A 19,751-nucleotide genomic window follows, 5' to 3' on the forward strand; every position below is an offset into this window, starting at 1 on the left:
AGCTTTTAAAAGTGCACAAACACGGTTCAGTCACCAAACATTATCTGATAATGTAACAATTATTCCGCAAGTCACAGAGTCAGTACACAGGTCACGGTTCAAGATCACGAGTGTTTACAAACAATCGCCACATATTAAATGGATTTTATTTATGGTGATAGTGTTGGATGTTCAGAACTGCACAGGCAAAGAGATAATTCATTTCAGTTGTAAGTGAGATTTTGTCATTCACCACAGAAATGGAATTAACTATCGTTGAATGCTGCACACTTTCTAGCATGTGCGGGTGGGGTAAGATTTTCACGTCACATGTAGATTTTCTGGTCGATTGATTGTTTGTCAGTGTCATTATTATGCAGAGTGATGGGCGAGTGATTGTTGAGGTCAGTTGTTGGCGGACTATTGATAAGATACTAGAACACTATTTGTGCATTTCCTCTGACATTTCAGAATAGAAAATAGTCCCATTTCGTGGTCACATGACCAACTGACTGTAGATAGACATCACGTGGTCAACTGACCTAATAAACTAAAATTTACACGGCACCTTGTTATTGGACCGATTTCTATGCAAGTGACAGGATAAATATATTTATTATGATATATGGCCTCCGGCCCATTCATTTGTACAACAAATGCATATATCATTCCAACAGATATAACTGGTCATTCAAATTCAAACTTAAGCATGACAATATTAGACAAACATACACATATCTAGCAGAACAAGGTTGTTATAAATTTAGGTATTAGCTATAGTAAACTTTATAACTTATATAAATAGTATACGAATACTATCAGGTGCTTATACTGTTATCTGTAAAAGATTCATTTCCCAAACTAAAAGCATAGTATACAAATAAAGCTGTATTTTTATAATCAATTCATTTTGACATGACAACAGATTGTAGAATGTTTGTAAGGTTGGATAGTCGTAATACAAACTTGGTATGCACTTAACGCGTATACTTGAATACAATGGACAAACAAGTAGGAAATGAAATTCGTCTTCTACAATACATTCACAATATAGACAATAGCGATATTCTTTATCGATTCTATAATGCCTTCCCTTTTCTATCATGAGATTATGACGTGAACTCCTAAATGTTGCAAAACAGCTTCTATTTGTTTTAATATCTATAACATACACATATTATTCAACTTCATTGTTATTTTTAAAGTTAGCATAATAAAACAAATTTCTATTTGAGAAAACGTTTTCATATACTGATCCTTAAGCCTTTGAACATATTGATAGAAAAACAGTGTTTTTATTACCCACACTCTGTCGCTCCCACACATATCCAAAACCATTTACATACAAATTATTCTTTACATTTGACACCAAAGAGTCAAAGCCTAAATGGTCATAGAACAAAGGCTATCATTCTTCAAACTCAAAATTATTATCCAATATTTCATACAGCGCCGTGCAGACATTATATACATAGAACATCTTCCTAGATCAGCTAATACTGCATCGGCATAAGCATTCGGTGACCCATTTAGAAATCTCTTATACGCATTAACATAAATAGTTTCAATACATTGTATATTCTTGAGTCCCCATAACTCAGACCCATATAAAATATACTGATATGCTCAACTAGTTAAAAACACTTAAATAAACCGCCAATCAAATGTTTAATACTGAAAAATGATCATGGACTATCATAGTCTACTTCATTTATGTATATATGTGTGTGATGTTATGTGTGGAAATAATCTTGTGTTCTGTTCTGTTCTATATCTGAACATTAAAAATAAAATAAAATGAAATAATGTTCACGTTGAAGTTTATAAGCTTGTATTGGACCAACGAAAACATGCATATTCTGTGATCTTTCATAATTCGATTTCATACAGGATTACCGACCATTGTCTATGGATATTTTATGAAAGCCACTTTATAGTTGCTCAATATGATTTAAACAATAAAAAAACTGCTTATGTGATAAAGCCTACTGAACAAACACTTAAGAAATGTAGCAATACAGCTATGTGTTTTAGGTTGGTTAACGGGAAACTTTAAAGCCTAGTTATGGAATTTCCGGCGCTTGCATAGTAATAATAATAATAATAATAATAATAATAATAATAATAATAATAATAATAATAATAATAATATAATTGATAAGATTTACCTTTTACGTTTTTTTCTTTATTCAAGATTGTTGGGATAAGAGTGAGGCTTTTGCAAGTAAACTGGTTTAAACCCCCAGTAAATTTACATTTTACTGACCCTTCCAAGGCGGTACCTAAAAGTCCTTGATAAACTTACCTAGTTTTTTATATAGTATAAAGTTTGTGGAGTTTTGTGCTGTTGTTCTATGTTTCTTGTTTGTGATTTTTTGTTTTTGTGTTCTATGTCTTTGGCGTTGACCCTGTGCCATTAAACGGGGTTTATGTTTAAACTTTTGGCTACTGAGCTTGTTTCTGTAGTTTTTCACATAAGTATTAAACTAGATAAAGATAATGAGTTTGTGTTTTCTCCAACCAAATGCAGAGTTACATGTCGAATGCGATTATAGGGAAATCTTAAGCCTGTTGGTAATAAACGTTTTATTCTAATTACCGGGGTTTACCTTTTGGAGGGGTTGGACGTTTTAAACGTTTTATTCTAATTACCGGGGTTTACCCTTTGGAGGGGTTGGACGTTTTAAACGTTTTATTCTAATTACCGGGGTTTACCCTTTGGAGGGGTTGGACGTTTTAAACGTTTTATTCTTATTACCGGGGTTTACCCTTTGGAGGGGTTGGACGTTTTAAACGTTTTATTCTAATTACCGGCGTTTACCCTTTGGAGGGGTTGGACGTTTTAAACGTTTTATTCTAATTACCGGCGTTTACCCTTTGGAGGGGTTGGACGTTTTAAACGTTTAATTCTAATTACCGGGGTTTACCCTTTGGAGGGGTTGGACGTTTTAAACGTTTTATTCTAATTACCGGGGTTTACCCTTTGGAGGGGTTGGACGTTTTGAACGTTTTATTCTAATTACCGGGGTTTACCCTTTGGAGGGGTTGGACGTTTTAAACGTTTTATTCTAATTACCGGCGTTTACCCTTTGGAGAGGTTGGACGTTTTAAACGTTTTATTCTAATTACCGGGGTTTACCGGGGTTTACCCTTTGGAGGGGTTGGACGTTTTAAACGTTTTATTCTAATTACCGGGGTTTACCCTTTGGAGGGGTTGGACGTATTCACACTTTTAACGAAGAAGGGTTTCGAAATATGCATGCGTTTCAGAGTCTTCTTTGTTAGCATGGTAACATTTAAAGTTTAATCCTACAGTGAAAAAGTACATACGCAGTAAGAAAACAACTAATTCAAATGCAACAACAACATGAATGCCTTGTGGTCATTCGTAATGTGTTAAAAACTTTCCTTTTTAATATATATAACTGAAATAGTTTCCAGGATGTTTCAACCAAATGATAAAGTTTTATCTCGTGCAAAATATGTGTTTGGTCCACCAATTTAAAAGCCCCATACAAACACGGACCTATAAACCACGGTAAGATCTCGGATTGAAATCGCGCTGCACGCGTGAGTTTGAGCTAATCGCATAAACACAGACGAGAGTTGCCAATCCATGGTTTATAGGTCCGTGATACAAATAGCTTTCCAAAAATAGCCCTAGATAGTGACACGGACTAGGTTTATAGGTCCGTGATAGTGACAACGTGAAGTAAGGAAAATATTGAGAAAAATGTGATAAAAGTAATAACTATTAAAGTATTGCGTTTATTTAATATAATGGACATTAATTGTGTGATTTTTTTTTAAGATAAGAATATTCCATGAAAACTTAACAAATTATAAAAATTGGTCAAATTATTGAAACTAATATGATGAATTCGCTTCGTTAAACATCTTTAAGTATATATACTGTTTTCGAGGCGGCCACTCTAAAATAATGCAATGTTTTGGCACTTGACAAATATCTGCTTGTGTATATGACTCAGAGATACGGATTGATCAGACAAAACGGATCTTTTGCCGTGCACAAATAGAGATAATGGACTTATTACAGCAGGTAAAATAGAACTTTTTATTTTAGAGTTTTTCTACAAACATCTTGCTGTCATTGAATAGAAACAAAATAAACAACACACGTAATTATAAATGTCTGTGATAATATTTTCAATGTCCTTATTATAATTTGTATAAGAATTTATAATATTCAGCAGAACTCAGTATATTGCATTCAGCTCAAGGAGTTTCTAGCAAATACAATTGTTACAGGTATTCAGATCAGTGCATGCATTCTGTAACAATCATCTAAATTGTAGTATTTTAGACGGAAAATTATCAGGTACGAGATGAAAAGTTGTTTTTTTAAGTACTGCGATTGATCCGTGATATGCATTTGACTAGGGTGTGGTTACGTAGATTCGGATTGCCCAAGATTCTGTACATTTCCAGCCTGATATGATCTCGCGGATCTAGTAGGGAATTTAATTATTGGTGTCTGACCTTCAAAAATATTTGACAGTGGTGTATAGAGTGCAAATATGTGGTGCGAGCTGATAACTACCAAGATGGCGTCCGGGTGGCCACCCTGAATTGCTATTTCATTGTAAATGCTATTAAGGATTTTACTCCTCCGAAAATGGACTACAAAAATACACATTTGACCATTTGAAGGTCAGCGCCATTTCATTTAATGTACGACAAATGTCCTTGTATTTGAATTTATCTTCATTTTGTTTTACGTCAGTTTAAGTTTATTTATGATTAATTTTATGAAATGAATGATGTGGTGGCACCATTTGTAAGTGTATATTTCTGCATTTAAAGCCATATGTTTTGGTTAAATAAAATAATTTTAAAGTCTATAATCATGTTTCAAACACATTGAACCTATGGTGGTCACCAACTTGATTTTTTCTAAAATAATTGTATGAGGTTTTGGGACTGTTTATCTTAAACAATGAATGCCTTGTATATAGTTCATACTTTAACCATGTTGATATACATTATTGACGTCTGAACGATGTCATTTCAATGTCAAAATACCCAAGTAAGCAAAAATGGAGTAACTCGTTTATTTTTATCTTCTTATCTTCAGTCATATTTTTTATCCATATCCAGTTACTTTTTAAAACTCTTTTATAACAAAAAGTAGGTTTCGTACTAGTTTTATTTGCTCAAGTTAAAAGTTTCAGATACTACAAACTTTGCTGAACATTTTGACATATACAATCCTTTGTTCGACTCTTGTTGTTATTACCTACTCTCTTTTATAAGCATCTTTCTGACTCTGATTAGAGTCACCCCACTTAAGATGCAATATGAGCTTATTTATAATGCGTATAGAACAGAAGTGAATAATCGTGTAATTTGATTTCAGGATTGTGTAAAATAACAACCCAGTGAGAAACTTGAGCCGTTTAACGGACAAGGGAACTTTTCGAATAACAGAATGCTGTAATTGGAACTATGGCAAGCTTAATTAGGTTTGTATAGTTTATTTCATTTGAGCGCGCCCCCCCCCCCCCCCCCCCAGTTTTCTGTGGGTAAAATAGACTCGCACCGCCCGTTGTGTCAGACTGTGTAATTTTAAGGCAATTAACGTTTTTTTCTATATAATTTTTTTTCTTCAATATTGTCTTGTCTGATTGTAGTATTTCAAATAATCAAATTTTAGACTATATTTTTTTAAAAGCGGTTAATTAGAACAATCCGAATGAGATTGGGGGAACAATACATTACGCCAATAAATTTATGTCATTTTGTTAAGTAACACTCATAGCGACGAAGGGCTCACATAAATGTGTGAGCTTGATCATACGAAAGGGGACCTTATGTTATAGATCCGTGACATTCATAGTAATGCAGAATTCTTATACAACTGTTAAAGGTTTGTTTTTAAGAATGCTACATTTCTTGGAACTTTACGGGTTGACTGTGGAGTCACTTTAAGCAGATTAGACGTCATGCTTATTAATGAATTTTTATTTTGCAAATACACTTTGCTAAATGCTACGTGCCTGTCAATCAAATAAACACAGTACGTTAACATTGCAATTATGCACTGACACCAAGAACATGTAATATTGCTCAAAATATAACAGTCATACTCAACATTCAAACGGCTTGAAGTCGTGATTTTTGTTACCGCGCAGCGATGGTGTTTTTACGCCACCACTTGTCAATGCTTCAAAACATCTAGATTGCAAACAGTGAACATATTAGGTTAAAATAATACTTAGCTTCAAGATCTTCCAAAGTATGCACTATAAAGTAAACATGAACAATATGAAGAATCATGCAATTAATATATAAACGATTTACAGGATATTCATGGGCTCAACTTAATATGATTCTTAGCAACTTCAAATCCTTTTATGTTAAACATTCTTATCTTGTCATAGATAACTCTTCCTGTTTTCGTTTGCAAATTTCTGTTGGTATTTACTCAACGTAACAACGCATTAAATACAGCACGGACTGAATTAAAGCCGTTGTGAAGCATGCGCAGTATGCGTGTTAAACTTAGTAGTAAGATACATAGTATGTAGCATATAGTAAAAACTGACTCATTCATATTCGAGTTACTACTTTTTCTACATCGCAGAATAAAGGAAGATAGCAGTATTTTTAAGAGAAAGAAGTAGAAGACAGACCAAGACACAATGGCTAGTATAGTGTTATCAGATAAAGACGAATCTCTACTGTATTCAAAAGCACACCAACTCAATGTCGACGTTGCCAGCGATGTCCTCAGAAAACTGGTTGAAAATAAACTCTCAGCAAGCTTAATCTCGTTAGCAGCGTTTCTTGCCTCAAAATCAACGGAGATCAAAGCTCATAAAAAGAGAGGAATACTTGCTGCTAGTCAATTCCAGTTACTGAATGCACCAACCACAACCGTCGACAATCTTGACGTTACTCTTCTTACATATATATTGAAAAATTTCATTCCTCTAAGCATTCAAGAAGACGCTGATATTGATAAATTGAGAGTCATAAGGAATGAACTGGCGCACGCTCCTAAATATAGACTTACATCCAATGATATTTTTGACAGAACAAAAACTGTCATTCATTCAATTTGCACAGCACTCACGGAAGAAAGAGCAGAAGAGATCGAGATTTGCATCAAAAGATTGCAAGGGAATGAACTTTTATCGAAGGTGAGCTGCGACATGATATTGTCATTACAGAACGAGGCTGCAATGGATAAACTCTTAAAGGCTTCGGAGAACGAAAACGGTATGGGATTGTGCTTCTAATTATTGTTAACTTAAAAAGTGTTTAGTTATCTTAAACGATATTTTAGCTATTATTTAAAGTTTTAATGGCCGATAATCAATAAATGCATCCTCTTTTTGATATCTAATTTTCTAAATATGATTAACTTTGTGTAAATGATAACATAATTCTGCATGCTTGTTTAACAATTTTAGTTCAAGAAACGAAATTGAAGTTTAGATTATCAGCATATGCGTTGGAAATAGGTCGAAACATTGATGTGGACGTTTTATCAAGGAATTTACTTGATAAAGGACTAATAACCGAAGAGATTCACAGGGAGGTAACCAGTGAACACAACTTCGAAGACCAAGCATACATTCTTGTTATGCACATGATGAACGAAGAGCACGAACGTGTTTTGCTGTTTTGCGACTGCATCAGTGAGATGAACAATTGTTTAGGAACTATCCTGTGCAAGAATCAGCCAAATTTAGGTAGTATTTGGATTATGATATGATCTTTGTTTACGCAAAGGAACAATGAAATGTGAATAATATAAATTAAAATAGGAATTTGTATTATATGCAAGTTTAAATATAAACACAGTATAGTTTAAACTTAATTATGTTGCAACGGTTGTGAACAAGTTATCACACCATTATATTAATCATTCTCGTTGACAAAATCTTACGCGAGAGTGTGTTCTTGTATTGTTTGGGGAAACCGGAGTAACCGGAAAAACACCACTTGTCCGGCTTGGTGACCACAAACCAATCTCACATACACCTAGTGCGGGAATCGAACCCAGGTCGCCTAGGTGAGAAGCGATTGCGCTTACCACTGCGCTTACTGGACAACACAGAGAATAGTTTTCTATCGAAATGCATTCGTTGTGCATTGATAACGACACAATGACCTCGCAAACTATATAGTGACGTTGCAGTATGAACGTTCAGTTTGACGATGATAAAATAGTCAACTAGTTGTAATTCAATCAATCTGTTGGTGTCTTTTCAGGCAAAACCTTGAAAAAAATGGAGAGAGATGCAATACGAGATATTCTCAAGAAGTCGCTCGAAAAGAGTCCCATGGGCAGAGTAAAGTGTGAAGATGTGCATGAATACATAGAAAATGCGCGCCGTTGTTTAACCCCTTTTTCAACAGTCAGAGATTGTGTTTTGGCCGAGTTCACAGACACTGTCTTCGAGGACAGCTTCAGCAGGTTAGCGTTAGACTTCATATTTTCTGTACTGTATTTGCAACAGAAAGTGTATTAGTTATTTTCCTCAGATTTTCCGACATTATTGTTAAATTTTTCTTCGTTATTAGTTTTCAGGGTTTGAATTGGGTGAGCAGTATCAACACATACGATGAATCTGAACTTGAAAGTAAGAGTATGATCATTTTTTATTTGTTTGAAGTGTCCAAGTAAGAATTACGTTCAAGAGAAATATTGATCATGACAAGATAAATCGTTAAAATCTCGACTATTAAGTTTATGATTTTAATGCAGTGAAAGTTAAACAAAAGACTCAGATCAAAATATTCATTTGCGTGTCTATTTTATTTAGTATTAAAGATAATATCATAGCACTGAGAGGGGAATCACTTATGCTTTTGGTTAAAAATAAATGTAAAGAATATATTCCGAAAGTAATATCAAATGTGGTCTTCGGAAAGAGTGCCTGTTTATTTACGTTTCAGAGCATACATTAATTAGGATCATTATATGATATTTATATTCGAACATTTGAGTTATTTCGATATTTTATACCTGACGAAAAATGTATGTTGTTTTGTTACGGAGCTAAGGTAAAAACACAATAAACAACGACGAATATAAATTTAAACACAAAATTATAAACTTAGAGCGATTTAAATTTGTTTAAAAAACAAATATTTAATTGTTTCGATCTTTTAAGGTAAATCGAACAAAACAATGCTACCTGAAGAACCACCCTGAAAGTATCATGTTTTTGTCGACAACATGATCTTGACATTTTCGCCGGTTAAATATTTGCTACAATTATGGGAAATTGGTTGTCAAATTACACTTTCATTTAAGCTTTATAAACCATTCTGAACAAAAACAATTTACTGTTTGAAAAATAGGCGACTATGGATTTCAATGTCATTATTGTTACTAAACCAACTCTCTATTCATACATATCTTGATCGGATTAAACAACATTTGGAAATTCAATTGGTAGGGTATACCATATTCGTAACGGTTTTTTTTCTGCGTTTATTTACGCTAGCCTTATTTCAGATGACAACTTTCCGCTGACGAATATGAAAAGTGAAGATTTTTCTATGTTTGTAACAACGCAAGTCCGGAAATTATCAAATGACCCAAGGATGAATGGAATAGTGAACACAATTTCAAACATAATTACCAATGGCATGATTTCTTCGAAAGTGTTTGCAATGATTCCATCAAAGACAATGCTAGATCATTTCAAGACTGAACTCGAGAGTGAGGGATATAACTTGAGCATTGGTATTAAAGAAACCTTGATTTCTATTAAAGAGGAAGTTCTTAAAAAAAGCAACGAGAAAATGAGCGACCAGTTAGCGTCATTTCGCCCATTCAAAACTGCTGTTAAACATGGTTATGCGGCGTCAAGTACAGTAAGAAATGATGCAGCTGGTCTTACTGACACTGTTCATCATTTTGTGTATCCGAGAAAACGAAGGGACTTGAGTCATGCATTCTTCATGAGTGAAGCAATAAAATTCATTAGTGCTAGTATTAATGGGAGACAAAATGGCACACTTCATTTTGGAATCAAAGCAAAGGAAAATAACACGGGGACAATTGTTGGTGTCCCTTGCTCTCTTTTTGACCACATTTCCCTCCAATCAACCTTTCGCACGTGCATCAAGAGATGCTTTGGCTCCAAATGGAAACGCATTTTGCGTTGCCTAAGTCCATTACAAATAATTAATGTGACCAATGACAAGAACGTTATAGAACTTGATATTGAGCCATGTTCCTGGTACCTTGAAGATAACTTTATTCAAGTAAACTTTCCACCTTGGGGAAATCAACAGCAAAAATGCTTCTTGCAAACACCGTCTGAATGCCGTCTTGACTCGATAGAAACAATTAATCAACTTAAAGTGAAAGAAGTAGAAATAGATTTTACGTATACATTTGAACAAAGGCGAATGCTTGACGGATCTGAAATGCATTTAAAAACGGCAGTAAGAACTCGTTTATCAGATCTGGCGAAACGAATGACTTCAGGCAATAAATATGTCACCCCGCATTTCTTTCCTCACATCATTTGTGGAAATTACTCCGATTCCAATGACTCAGAACAATTACTCTCAGAATTGTCTTCAATGGAATCTGTGTTTCTGTCTGCAAGCGCTGTATTTAATTTTGACCATTCAACAAACCTTCGAAACAACATTGAACACGGGAAATTGGTTTTTGATATCTACAACACTCAGGATAAAAATACATTCTGCGTTGATGGATCAAAGATAGCGTGGCTTGATTGCCACGGTGGTTCCGACAAATGGTTCAAGTCACATTACGTGGGTTTCAACAATGCAGTTGAACATTTTGTTATGTCATACGGTGAACGCATTTTGTTTATATTCTTGATATTTCAAAAGCTAGAAAGATGTGACCCACTTTATAGAATTGCCTTTGACTTCTGCTGCAAATACAAAGACAGAACCAGTATTATTTCAGACAAGCAAGAAAATGTAAAATTGCTCCAGCATGAAGTCCGTGAGCTTTTAAATGAAGACATCGAGTTAAATTTCTACACCGGGTTTTCTTGGTGTCAGTTAGCAAAAGCCTTCAGTGCAATATTTGTACGAAACCCCAAAACTCATTATAGATTACCCACAGGGGATGGAACAGTGACTTTAATGACAGTTTTGGAGAAAGAAAAGGAAAACATATCAGACATTGAATTGATAAGCGGGGACGAATGCGTGGCCCAGTTCGGTGAGATGAGTCATAATGAACAAAAGAGCAAAAAGAAGGAAGCCGAAGAGAGTTATTATAAAGGAAACGAAGTTTCATGGTGGAATTTCTTCTTTAAGGGTCAGGTTTGCAAAAGGGATCTACTTAAATACTTTGTTAGTCATATTGAAGACGTGATCAAAAGTGGAGCCGATAAAAACCGGTATGAAATCATAGATATTTTCCATCAGCACGGGGCTGGAGGAACAACCCTCGGTAAACAACTCATTTGGCACTTTAGTCAGTTTACAAATGATCCTTCGAAGGCACTTAAAGCTTGTATTGTCACAAGAGTAGTTGAGAAAAAGACAGCAAAAGAAATAGCTCGATTCAGGCATTTCGGCGAGAACGACGACAATCTCATCAAACCGGTACTGATTCTAGCCGATAACAAAACGGATGAAGACATCAAAGTGCTTAAAGACAATCTTGATTTTATGTCATATAAAAGAGGGTCTAAGTCGGGAAAACTCTTCTGTATACTTATCGTGGTGTCAAGAATAACTATGGCGAAGTCTTATGAAAATAAACGTAATGTATTAAGACATTCCCTTAGTGCGATAGAAATATCACGATTTGAAGATCGCGCAAAAGACGTAGAAGACTTGCAGTCACTCATTGCATTCAATGTTATGAAGGAAAACTTCAACGAGGAACATATTCGAAGTACAGTGCATAACATAATGGAAGGGTTGAAAGAAAAAGAGGAGGTGCCTCTGCAACATATCTCGTTGGTCTGCAAGTTTGATGTTAGTACTGCAATTCCTACAAGTGTTTTTGATGAGATGATGGGATGTGTCGCTTCATCGAGTTCGCGTTACAATATTGATGAACTGCTTCTGAGAGGAAAACCAGTCGGCTTAGTTGACCTACGGCACAGAAAAGCTCTTGGCTATCGACAAACTTGGAATGTTAGAACAACAGAGTCACTTGAACTTCTGCTTAAGTACAGAGAAACGAAGGGGATTAGTGGGGTGACAATAATATCACCTGTTATCGTAGATGAAATTCTCAAAGCTCTGATGAAGAAGCATTCAAAGACGCTTGAGGTAGTTGTTCAAGATTTACTAGACTTTTTGAAAGCAAAGCTTACAAATACATCTGAGAAGGAGAAAGCAGTGTCTGATTTCAGAGATACCATATCCGGTCTGTTTGTTACTCGACCAACAACTAGGACTGGGGACACAAAAGAAAGACGAGACTTTTCAAATCTCATCCATTCATTAATAGATACCAGACCAGAAGAAACAAAGCAAGATGCTTACAAAAGGGCATACCAGTTGATGAAATACTGCTTCGAAATTTCAAACAACCCCTACGTAGGGCAACATCTGGCGAGGCTATGCATCTCCTTCAGATGCTATTCACAGGCTGAAGAAGCCATTGAACGTGCTATTGCAGTGAATAGTGGCGTGCCATATAAATCCATATTGTTTGATACCTACGGCCAAATCTACAAATCGCAGATGGAACAGGTACTAAAGAAAACTGCAGAGATTGATTATTCTGGTGAGATTCAGGATATTCTAAAATTGGCATTGACAGCACTTCGACATTTTCGAAGAGCTCAGGAACTCGACGTAATAAATGACATGACCTCTTACTTCATGGAATTGTACACAGCGTTTTCATTCTTAGAAAATATTATGGATGTGGACAAAATAGTCGGTGATAAGCAAATGTTTTACAAATTCATGAATGGATATGAGACCGATGTGTTTGATCACTTAGGAGAAGACATTGATACGTTTCGTAGGGAAGGTGAGCAACACAACCACTTGACCAACACATTGATCCGGATAGAGTATGAGTTGTTCATGAAAAAACGACCGTTTAAAGATTCCTTAAGTAAAAAGGAGTATGAGAAGAAAGCAGTGGACTTACGTAAAACGTATGAATACATCTACGGAGAAGAGGATCAGAAATTCATGGTGGCTGAAACTTTTAAATCGATGCAACATGCGTACAGAAGATTTCCGAACAATTTGAAAAGAGTGATAAGGAAGATATCATCTGCCAAAGCTATTGCCCGTGAAAAAGATTTGATGAAATTTTTGGCATACAACATCATTGATATTTCGCAACGGAGAGGGATGCATGACCTTGATGAGAGTGTTGACATATATGGATACATGTTAATTTTAAGCGACAAACTTTTGCAACTACAACGAAAGAAAAATCGAAACAGTGGGAATGTTTATATTGAACCATATATGTACTTTGCTTTACTTCACTGGCCATTGCCAAACCGAAGAGAAAAATACTTCTCAAAGATCAGTCGATTAGGTAACCTGTCTGAAATAATAGACGAATGGCAGAATATATACGATGAGAGGTTCGTATCCAAACGAATTGAATCAGCGCGTACTAAAGCAGCGACATATTTTGCGTTGGCAAAAGGCAACCCCGGATATGATTTCGTTGATCAGGACATGATAAGAGATTCATGGAGAAAAGAAAGAGAAAAGGAAGGTAAATCAAGAGTGGAAGTAATGGACGATGACATTTGGAACCATACAATCGGAAACGAGACGTATGTTCGATTAGAAGGTGTTGTCGACAGAACTGGAAATCACATCAACCATCAGGTATATATAGGATATGTCGCGACTCGTCATATTAAACACACTTCTTTTCAACGAGTCCAGAACAATGTTAGTAAGCGAGACTTTTGCGAACTCACTTACACATTTCCTGAACGAGTTGAATGTAATTGTGTATTATATGCCGACGAGTGTCAAATTGTATAACCACATGTTTTTTTTTCGAAAATAACAACAATAACAAAATCTACCTTCCTGTTTCACCGAATACCACAAAGCAATGAAATTTTCCGCGGTACCTGCATTGCAAAATTGTAGTACAGGAGATAAGTTAAAACAAGAAATGTTTTTAGATGGTATCTAGTAAGAATCAAAACATGTACAATATTTTAACGAAATTTCTTTTTTGACATTGTGCCGTCAAACACAGTAAGAATTTGCATATTTTGTTACTTTCGGTTTAATCACTGTTAGAACCACATCTCTTTAAACATTCTATTCAGGAAACCTACACGAAACATCACGTTTTACTCATCAAATTTAGATTTTGATTATGAACTACTTATTTCAAATCTTTATCATGAATAGAAGATGTTTCCTTATATTAACACACTGGTTCAAAAGTTAACTTTAACATGTTGTTAAACCGTTCACAACATGCGAATAACAAAGTGTATTTTCGTACGGCGGCCCGAGTTTTGGTAATATCCAATACCCTTCAAGGAGAGGCAGTGAACACATTATTTTTAAAAATGGCTTCTAGTAAAACCGTCCAGATTCCGTAAATGCAGAATATATGGCGGACGGATGGATGCGATTGTCGTATAATTTAATTCAGGCTAAGAGCAACCTTGTTCAGCCTAAAAAATATCTGATGCCGAGAAATCCACAAAAGTAAATGCTGACATAATTGTTTCTTGCAATGTAGTAAATAAGGTCTCTTTTTAGTTTGGAAATGTTGGTTCTGAGCGTTGTTTACGACACATTGTATTGCATACGCCTAAGTACAAACCAGTAAATTGTCAGTATAAATAGATGCATCTTTTTGCGCATATGCCGAGAAATACATGGACACTTGACTGTTACTGTGTCTTCTATATTTACTTCGCGGGATAGGAATGTGCACAGGAAATAAATTGACGACGACAGTATTTAACGCATTTACTAGTATCTGTAATGAGTTTCGATAGAAACAGTAGTGAAAGTAGGCCCGCACATCCGATATCCACAGATCACACGTACAACATCAAATAATTTCGGACGCTTGTGAACAATAGGAGTACATTATTTTTTAAGGTTTCCTGTGATGATTCAAAAACGTTGCGACGTCGATATTCATTTGTGATTGCAACTTATGAAAACTGCGACCATTTGAGATATAGGAACGTGACGTTTGTGCTGGGGTTCACTTGGCGAGGACCTGCTGCGTTTGGTGTAAACCTAAACGGTAAGATTATAAACAACATGTTTAAGAAATTAATCCGCAACAAAAAAAAATGTTTTCTTTCGTTACCAAATGATAATTAGTCGTGGGAATAAATCAAGCATATATTATTGAAAGTGTCGGCAAAAACCATGTTTTCATACTACAACTTGGACAATGTTCAAATCCGTTCCATCAAAAAAAATCAAAAAAAAATCAAAAAAATCAAGAAAATATAAAGACATACAGTAAATATTTTGCTCTCCTTGTATGTGATATGCTGCCTTATATACAGAAAGCGACGAAGGAGATGAATCGAGCAAAAGTCTTCGACATGTACGAGCAATGGAAGTTAAACAGACTAAGAGATCAACACCAGAGGAAGATCAAACTGAAGTAAATTTGCATTTTATGTCCAATGATTCATGTCAAATGATTTCGTTTTATCATTTTGCTTGCTAATCGATATAAACTCTTATTAATTTATTGCATAATGCTTTGTCTAAAATAATGCAGTTAAACTAGCGAGTACCACGGACCTACCGCAGGAAGATTAAAAAAAACTAAAGCAAATTAAGAAGCGGTTGATGCAAAAATCCACAAAGGGCAGGAGCTATTTCAAAGTGCTTTGTATCATTTCGGTTTAAAATTTAGCAAAGATAGCTCGTAGTATTTTCGCCAGCATATTTATTCGTGTGTTTAAGCGTATGTGTTCTTTTATGTTGCTTGACCCCGGCTGGTTTAAAAATTATTTTTTAAAATATGTTTCTGCATGAACATATTTTTTATTTAAGATTTACTTAGGCAATCATTGCCGCATAGCTACGACTTTACCGTGCAGTTTGGGACTGGATTTCTATATTAGTTAGTACTATCTTTTTACTTTACTCTTCATTGGCTCAAGGGTGAGGCCGGCTCCAATTAGGCCTTTAACATTGATTTTGCTATTACTGGTAAACAATAAGGTACAAACGTAACGTTGGCTTCCCATTAGTTTAAATCCCCAATGAATTGCTGTTCGGCTGACTGTTTTAGTGGAAACCACAACATAAGTGAATGCATATTTGTATGCATGTGTACTCTGTCTTAGTTATTTTGTGATGTTGTGTGTTTCTCTTAAAGCCTTAACGATGTGCCTCTTAACATGATCTTCGTTGATGGTTTGACTTTTGGGCGTTTGTCAATAAATAAAGGCATTGATACATGACCGTTTTTAAGATTGAGGCATATTTATACCATCCCAGGAACGAGTTAATAGGTTGTGACACCAGGTGTACAGTTGAAGAATAAAAATGTAAACCCCGTAAATATTATGTGTATTTATTTCAGAAACGGCGACCTGAACAAACCAAGGAAGATTAACTGTTACGAAGGGCCAATGATATAGAAGTTTGCAAAGGAAATGGTTAAACACGTCAAACGTTCAGATGAGAGGCAAGAGGCTGGTAGAATAACGCAAAAACAAAAGACAAAACATCAAATGTACAAAAAAATCCATGAAAAATTATATGATACAGGTGTTTTGGTGAATTCAACAGTTTATAGAACGCGATGGAGCACCATGATGTAGGAGAGGTCAAATTTCTAATGCAGTGATCTCCCTTGACAAGCAGACAAGATCGTAGCCACGATGTATGAAACATGGCTGAAACTCAGCTATCAAAAAGTTTTACGTTTTCTAAGATTTTGCTCTGTTTAATCTTAGAAATGATCAGCATCTAAAAGTTGAAATATATTGGATGCATAATAATAATAATGTAAGATATTTGATGCGTTAACGTGATTTTGATCATGCGTACGGATAGTTTTACATATATCTTTACGATAATCGCTTCATACGTTTTGTTGTGCTGCCATTTTAGATTGACCTCATTTTTGCATTATGCTGTTTCTGTTGTTGCTGCTATTATTATTGACAAGCTGAAACAAATCTATTTAAAATACAATTTTGCATTTCATGCTGTAAATTTAACATAATTGTCATTATTTTTTTCATTTTTATCACAAATGTTGTTGAAAAGTATTGTTTGAACATTTAACTATTTGCTTTTAATTTGGATCACCCATTTCGTTTAGACCACTTGCAGTTTGATTGTTTTCTTTATTTCATTGTAATAACTCTTATACAAAAGGATTCTTAAGTTTTCCTCTTATATTTTTCAACTTTGTACATATTTCATTGGGTGTTTAACTGATCGTTCAAAGGCGGTAATCGGTCAAGCTATATTGATGTGTTTTTTTTTCATTTTTATCACAAATGTTGTTGAAAAGTATTGTTTGAACATTTAACTACTTGCTTTTAATTTGGATCACCCATTTCGTTTAGACCACTTGCAATTTGATTGTTTTCTTTATTTCATTGTAATAACTCTTATACAAAAGGATTCTTAAGTTTTCCTCTTATATTTTTCAACTTTGTACATATTTCATTGGGTGTTTAACTGATCGTTCAAAGGCGGTAATCGGTCAAGCTATATTGATGTGTTTATTGTCTGTTTGTGGTGTATGTATTTGTGTATGATTTTACATGTCTGTGTTTCTAGAGAGTTCATTGTCGTTTGGGCTCTTAAACTGTGAATTTATACAGGTTTATTTTTTAATTTTTGACTACTGAGTTACCACAGGGGACAGAAACAAATTATTTTCTTATATGTACATATAGGCTTAAATAAACAAAAATAATTTGTTTCTGGCCCCTGTGGAGTTACCCGTGGTGTTCATTATAATGCTATATTCTGTACAAAACGTTCGATACTTTATACAAAACATTCGATATTTTATACAAAACATTCGATATGATATTCAGCAGATCATTCTGACAAAGGTTTTTTGAAGTATTTGGAATACAAAAGTTTCTAAGTTTATAAATACAAATTTACATCAATTCAAAATACAGCATGATATCATAGACACTCTTAAAAATGACACTCTTATTCAAAACCATTACATACACATGTATAACAAACATCAATTTGGACTGATAACCTCTAACCAATAAATAAAGAATGCATTTATGAAAAATATTAATTACTAATAACAAGATTGTAACCGTGTACCCAATAGCAGAAAGCGCAAAAATATTAAATGATTGGTGAATGCTAAAAGATTTATTGTGGTCTACTTTTGTCTCATAAAGTAGAAATAGCGTGTTTTATGCTCATTTCTTTCAATCGAGCTTGGTATCCTTCATAAGAACCATTGTTTTCGACATTAATCCTTTTGGAATATTAAAACAATAGTATCAATTGTGGTAAATCTTATTTGGGAGTAATGGTGTATCTTTAACTTCATAACTCATCTTAACACGTACCCTTTTTGACTACCCATGTACTATGGTTTTCTTCCCTTTCGATGATTGGTTTTATTGACCAATATACAATCATCCAAACATTCTTATAGTATTTTAACATATTTTGATTTTATATTTCCTATCATATGTATCCAGACCGATGATTGGTTTATACATAAACATTGTACAGTTTATATAATGTATATGCTGTGCATTTCAAATTGCAAAACATGATGTTGATATGACTCATGTATAGAACCTATAGTATGGTATCTTTAAATTTGTTATTACTATAATGATAGTTATATCATTTACAGTTGCATTAAATATATAGTACTTATGTATGTTAAATGACAATAAAATAGTACTGCCGTATTACCTTGATCGTTGCAATTAATACCCTTAAATGCGTACATTTAAACTGGACTATCTAGCTGTTCCTTGTTACCTACTCCTCTCACATGAAAAGTACCACCTCGCAATTATAATCCAAGATCGGTGCCAAAGGCAATGACCATAACTATAACATCGCATGACTCAAATATGATTTCCTTTTGTATTATATTATAGGAAACCAAGATATTTTAACCTTTAGCAGGAGGCCAGTTCCTAACAGGCCCTAATTTAAAACATTGCGTCTCGGCATTCACATGGAAAGCATTCACAAGAGGCTCTATTACTATCAACCGCCCGGTGAGCTAATGATATGAAGAAGCTGGGTGGCCGTATAAAAGATCTGTATTATGTAAATTCCTTTAGTGAGATTAGATATTTTTTATTATCCCACAAGAATACAAATACAAAATCAATAAGATAAATATCTTGACTTCCCTTAAGTAACTACAACGGCCGGCCCCGAGATGTTAGAAGTGTTACGGATTTAGTGATCATGGGGTATTGTATGTGGTATTGTTTTCAAATTTGGCCGATATATATTTAATTTGCTGTGGAATACTGGTAAGTTTGCTTAATGCATGCCTAAATGTAGCTTGCATGCACTTGAGACGCGGCTCACATCGAAGAGACCGTACATGGGTTCTTTGTGCCCGGAGTTCATATGTCGGGAATGATTGCATTTTGTGCGTTCAGCTGTTTGTTTGTGATAGCTGGATATATTCGCAATTCATTAATGTGGGGTTTATTGTTGAATTCTTTTACTTGTTGCATACTTACACCTCAACCTTCATTCCATTCGGCAATCCTTCGGACTCTATCCACTTTAACCATCCCAGCTGCGTTCCTACCCCGATAAAGACACCAACCCCGCATTTCATTCCTTAATTGGTTTGGCTCTGAACTGCTTTAATG

General features: G+C 34.8%; 1 protein-coding gene across 1 annotated transcript; it reads left to right on the forward strand.

Annotated features, from left to right (window-relative positions):
* The first annotated feature begins 3,963 nt into the window (after positions 1-3,963).
* LOC128220790 (sterile alpha motif domain-containing protein 9-like) lies at positions 3,964-18,800 on the forward strand. The gene is made up of 10 exons (XM_052929334.1): positions 3,964-4,039; positions 5,357-5,462; positions 6,584-7,221; positions 7,416-7,697; positions 8,221-8,425; positions 8,533-8,591; positions 9,473-13,776; positions 15,028-15,178; positions 15,450-15,550; positions 16,484-18,800. Exons 3-10 carry the CDS (start codon positions 6,642-6,644, stop codon positions 16,514-16,516), a joined length of 5,715 nt encoding a protein of 1,904 aa, XP_052785294.1. The 5' UTR covers positions 3,964-4,039; positions 5,357-5,462; positions 6,584-6,641; the 3' UTR covers positions 16,517-18,800.
* Positions 18,801-19,751: the final 951 nt, after the last annotated feature.

Source organism: Mya arenaria, chromosome 15 (genome assembly GCF_026914265.1).
Source record: "Mya arenaria isolate MELC-2E11 chromosome 15, ASM2691426v1".
Classification (NCBI taxonomy): domain Eukaryota; kingdom Metazoa; phylum Mollusca; class Bivalvia; order Myida; family Myidae; genus Mya; species Mya arenaria.

Excerpts from the sequence above, each read along its gene's own strand:
- LOC128220790 (XM_052929334.1), top strand. The coding sequence starts at position 6,642 with ATGGCTAGTATAGTGTTATCAGATAAAGACGAATCTCTACTGTATTCA. Across the intron at positions 7,222-7,415 it reads GGCTTCGGAGAACGAAAACG|TTCAAGAAACGAAATTGAAG; the intron begins GTATGGGATTGT and ends TAACAATTTTAG. Across the intron at positions 8,426-8,532 it reads TTCGAGGACAGCTTCAGCAG|TTTTCAGGGTTTGAATTGGG; the intron begins GTTAGCGTTAGA and ends CTTCGTTATTAG.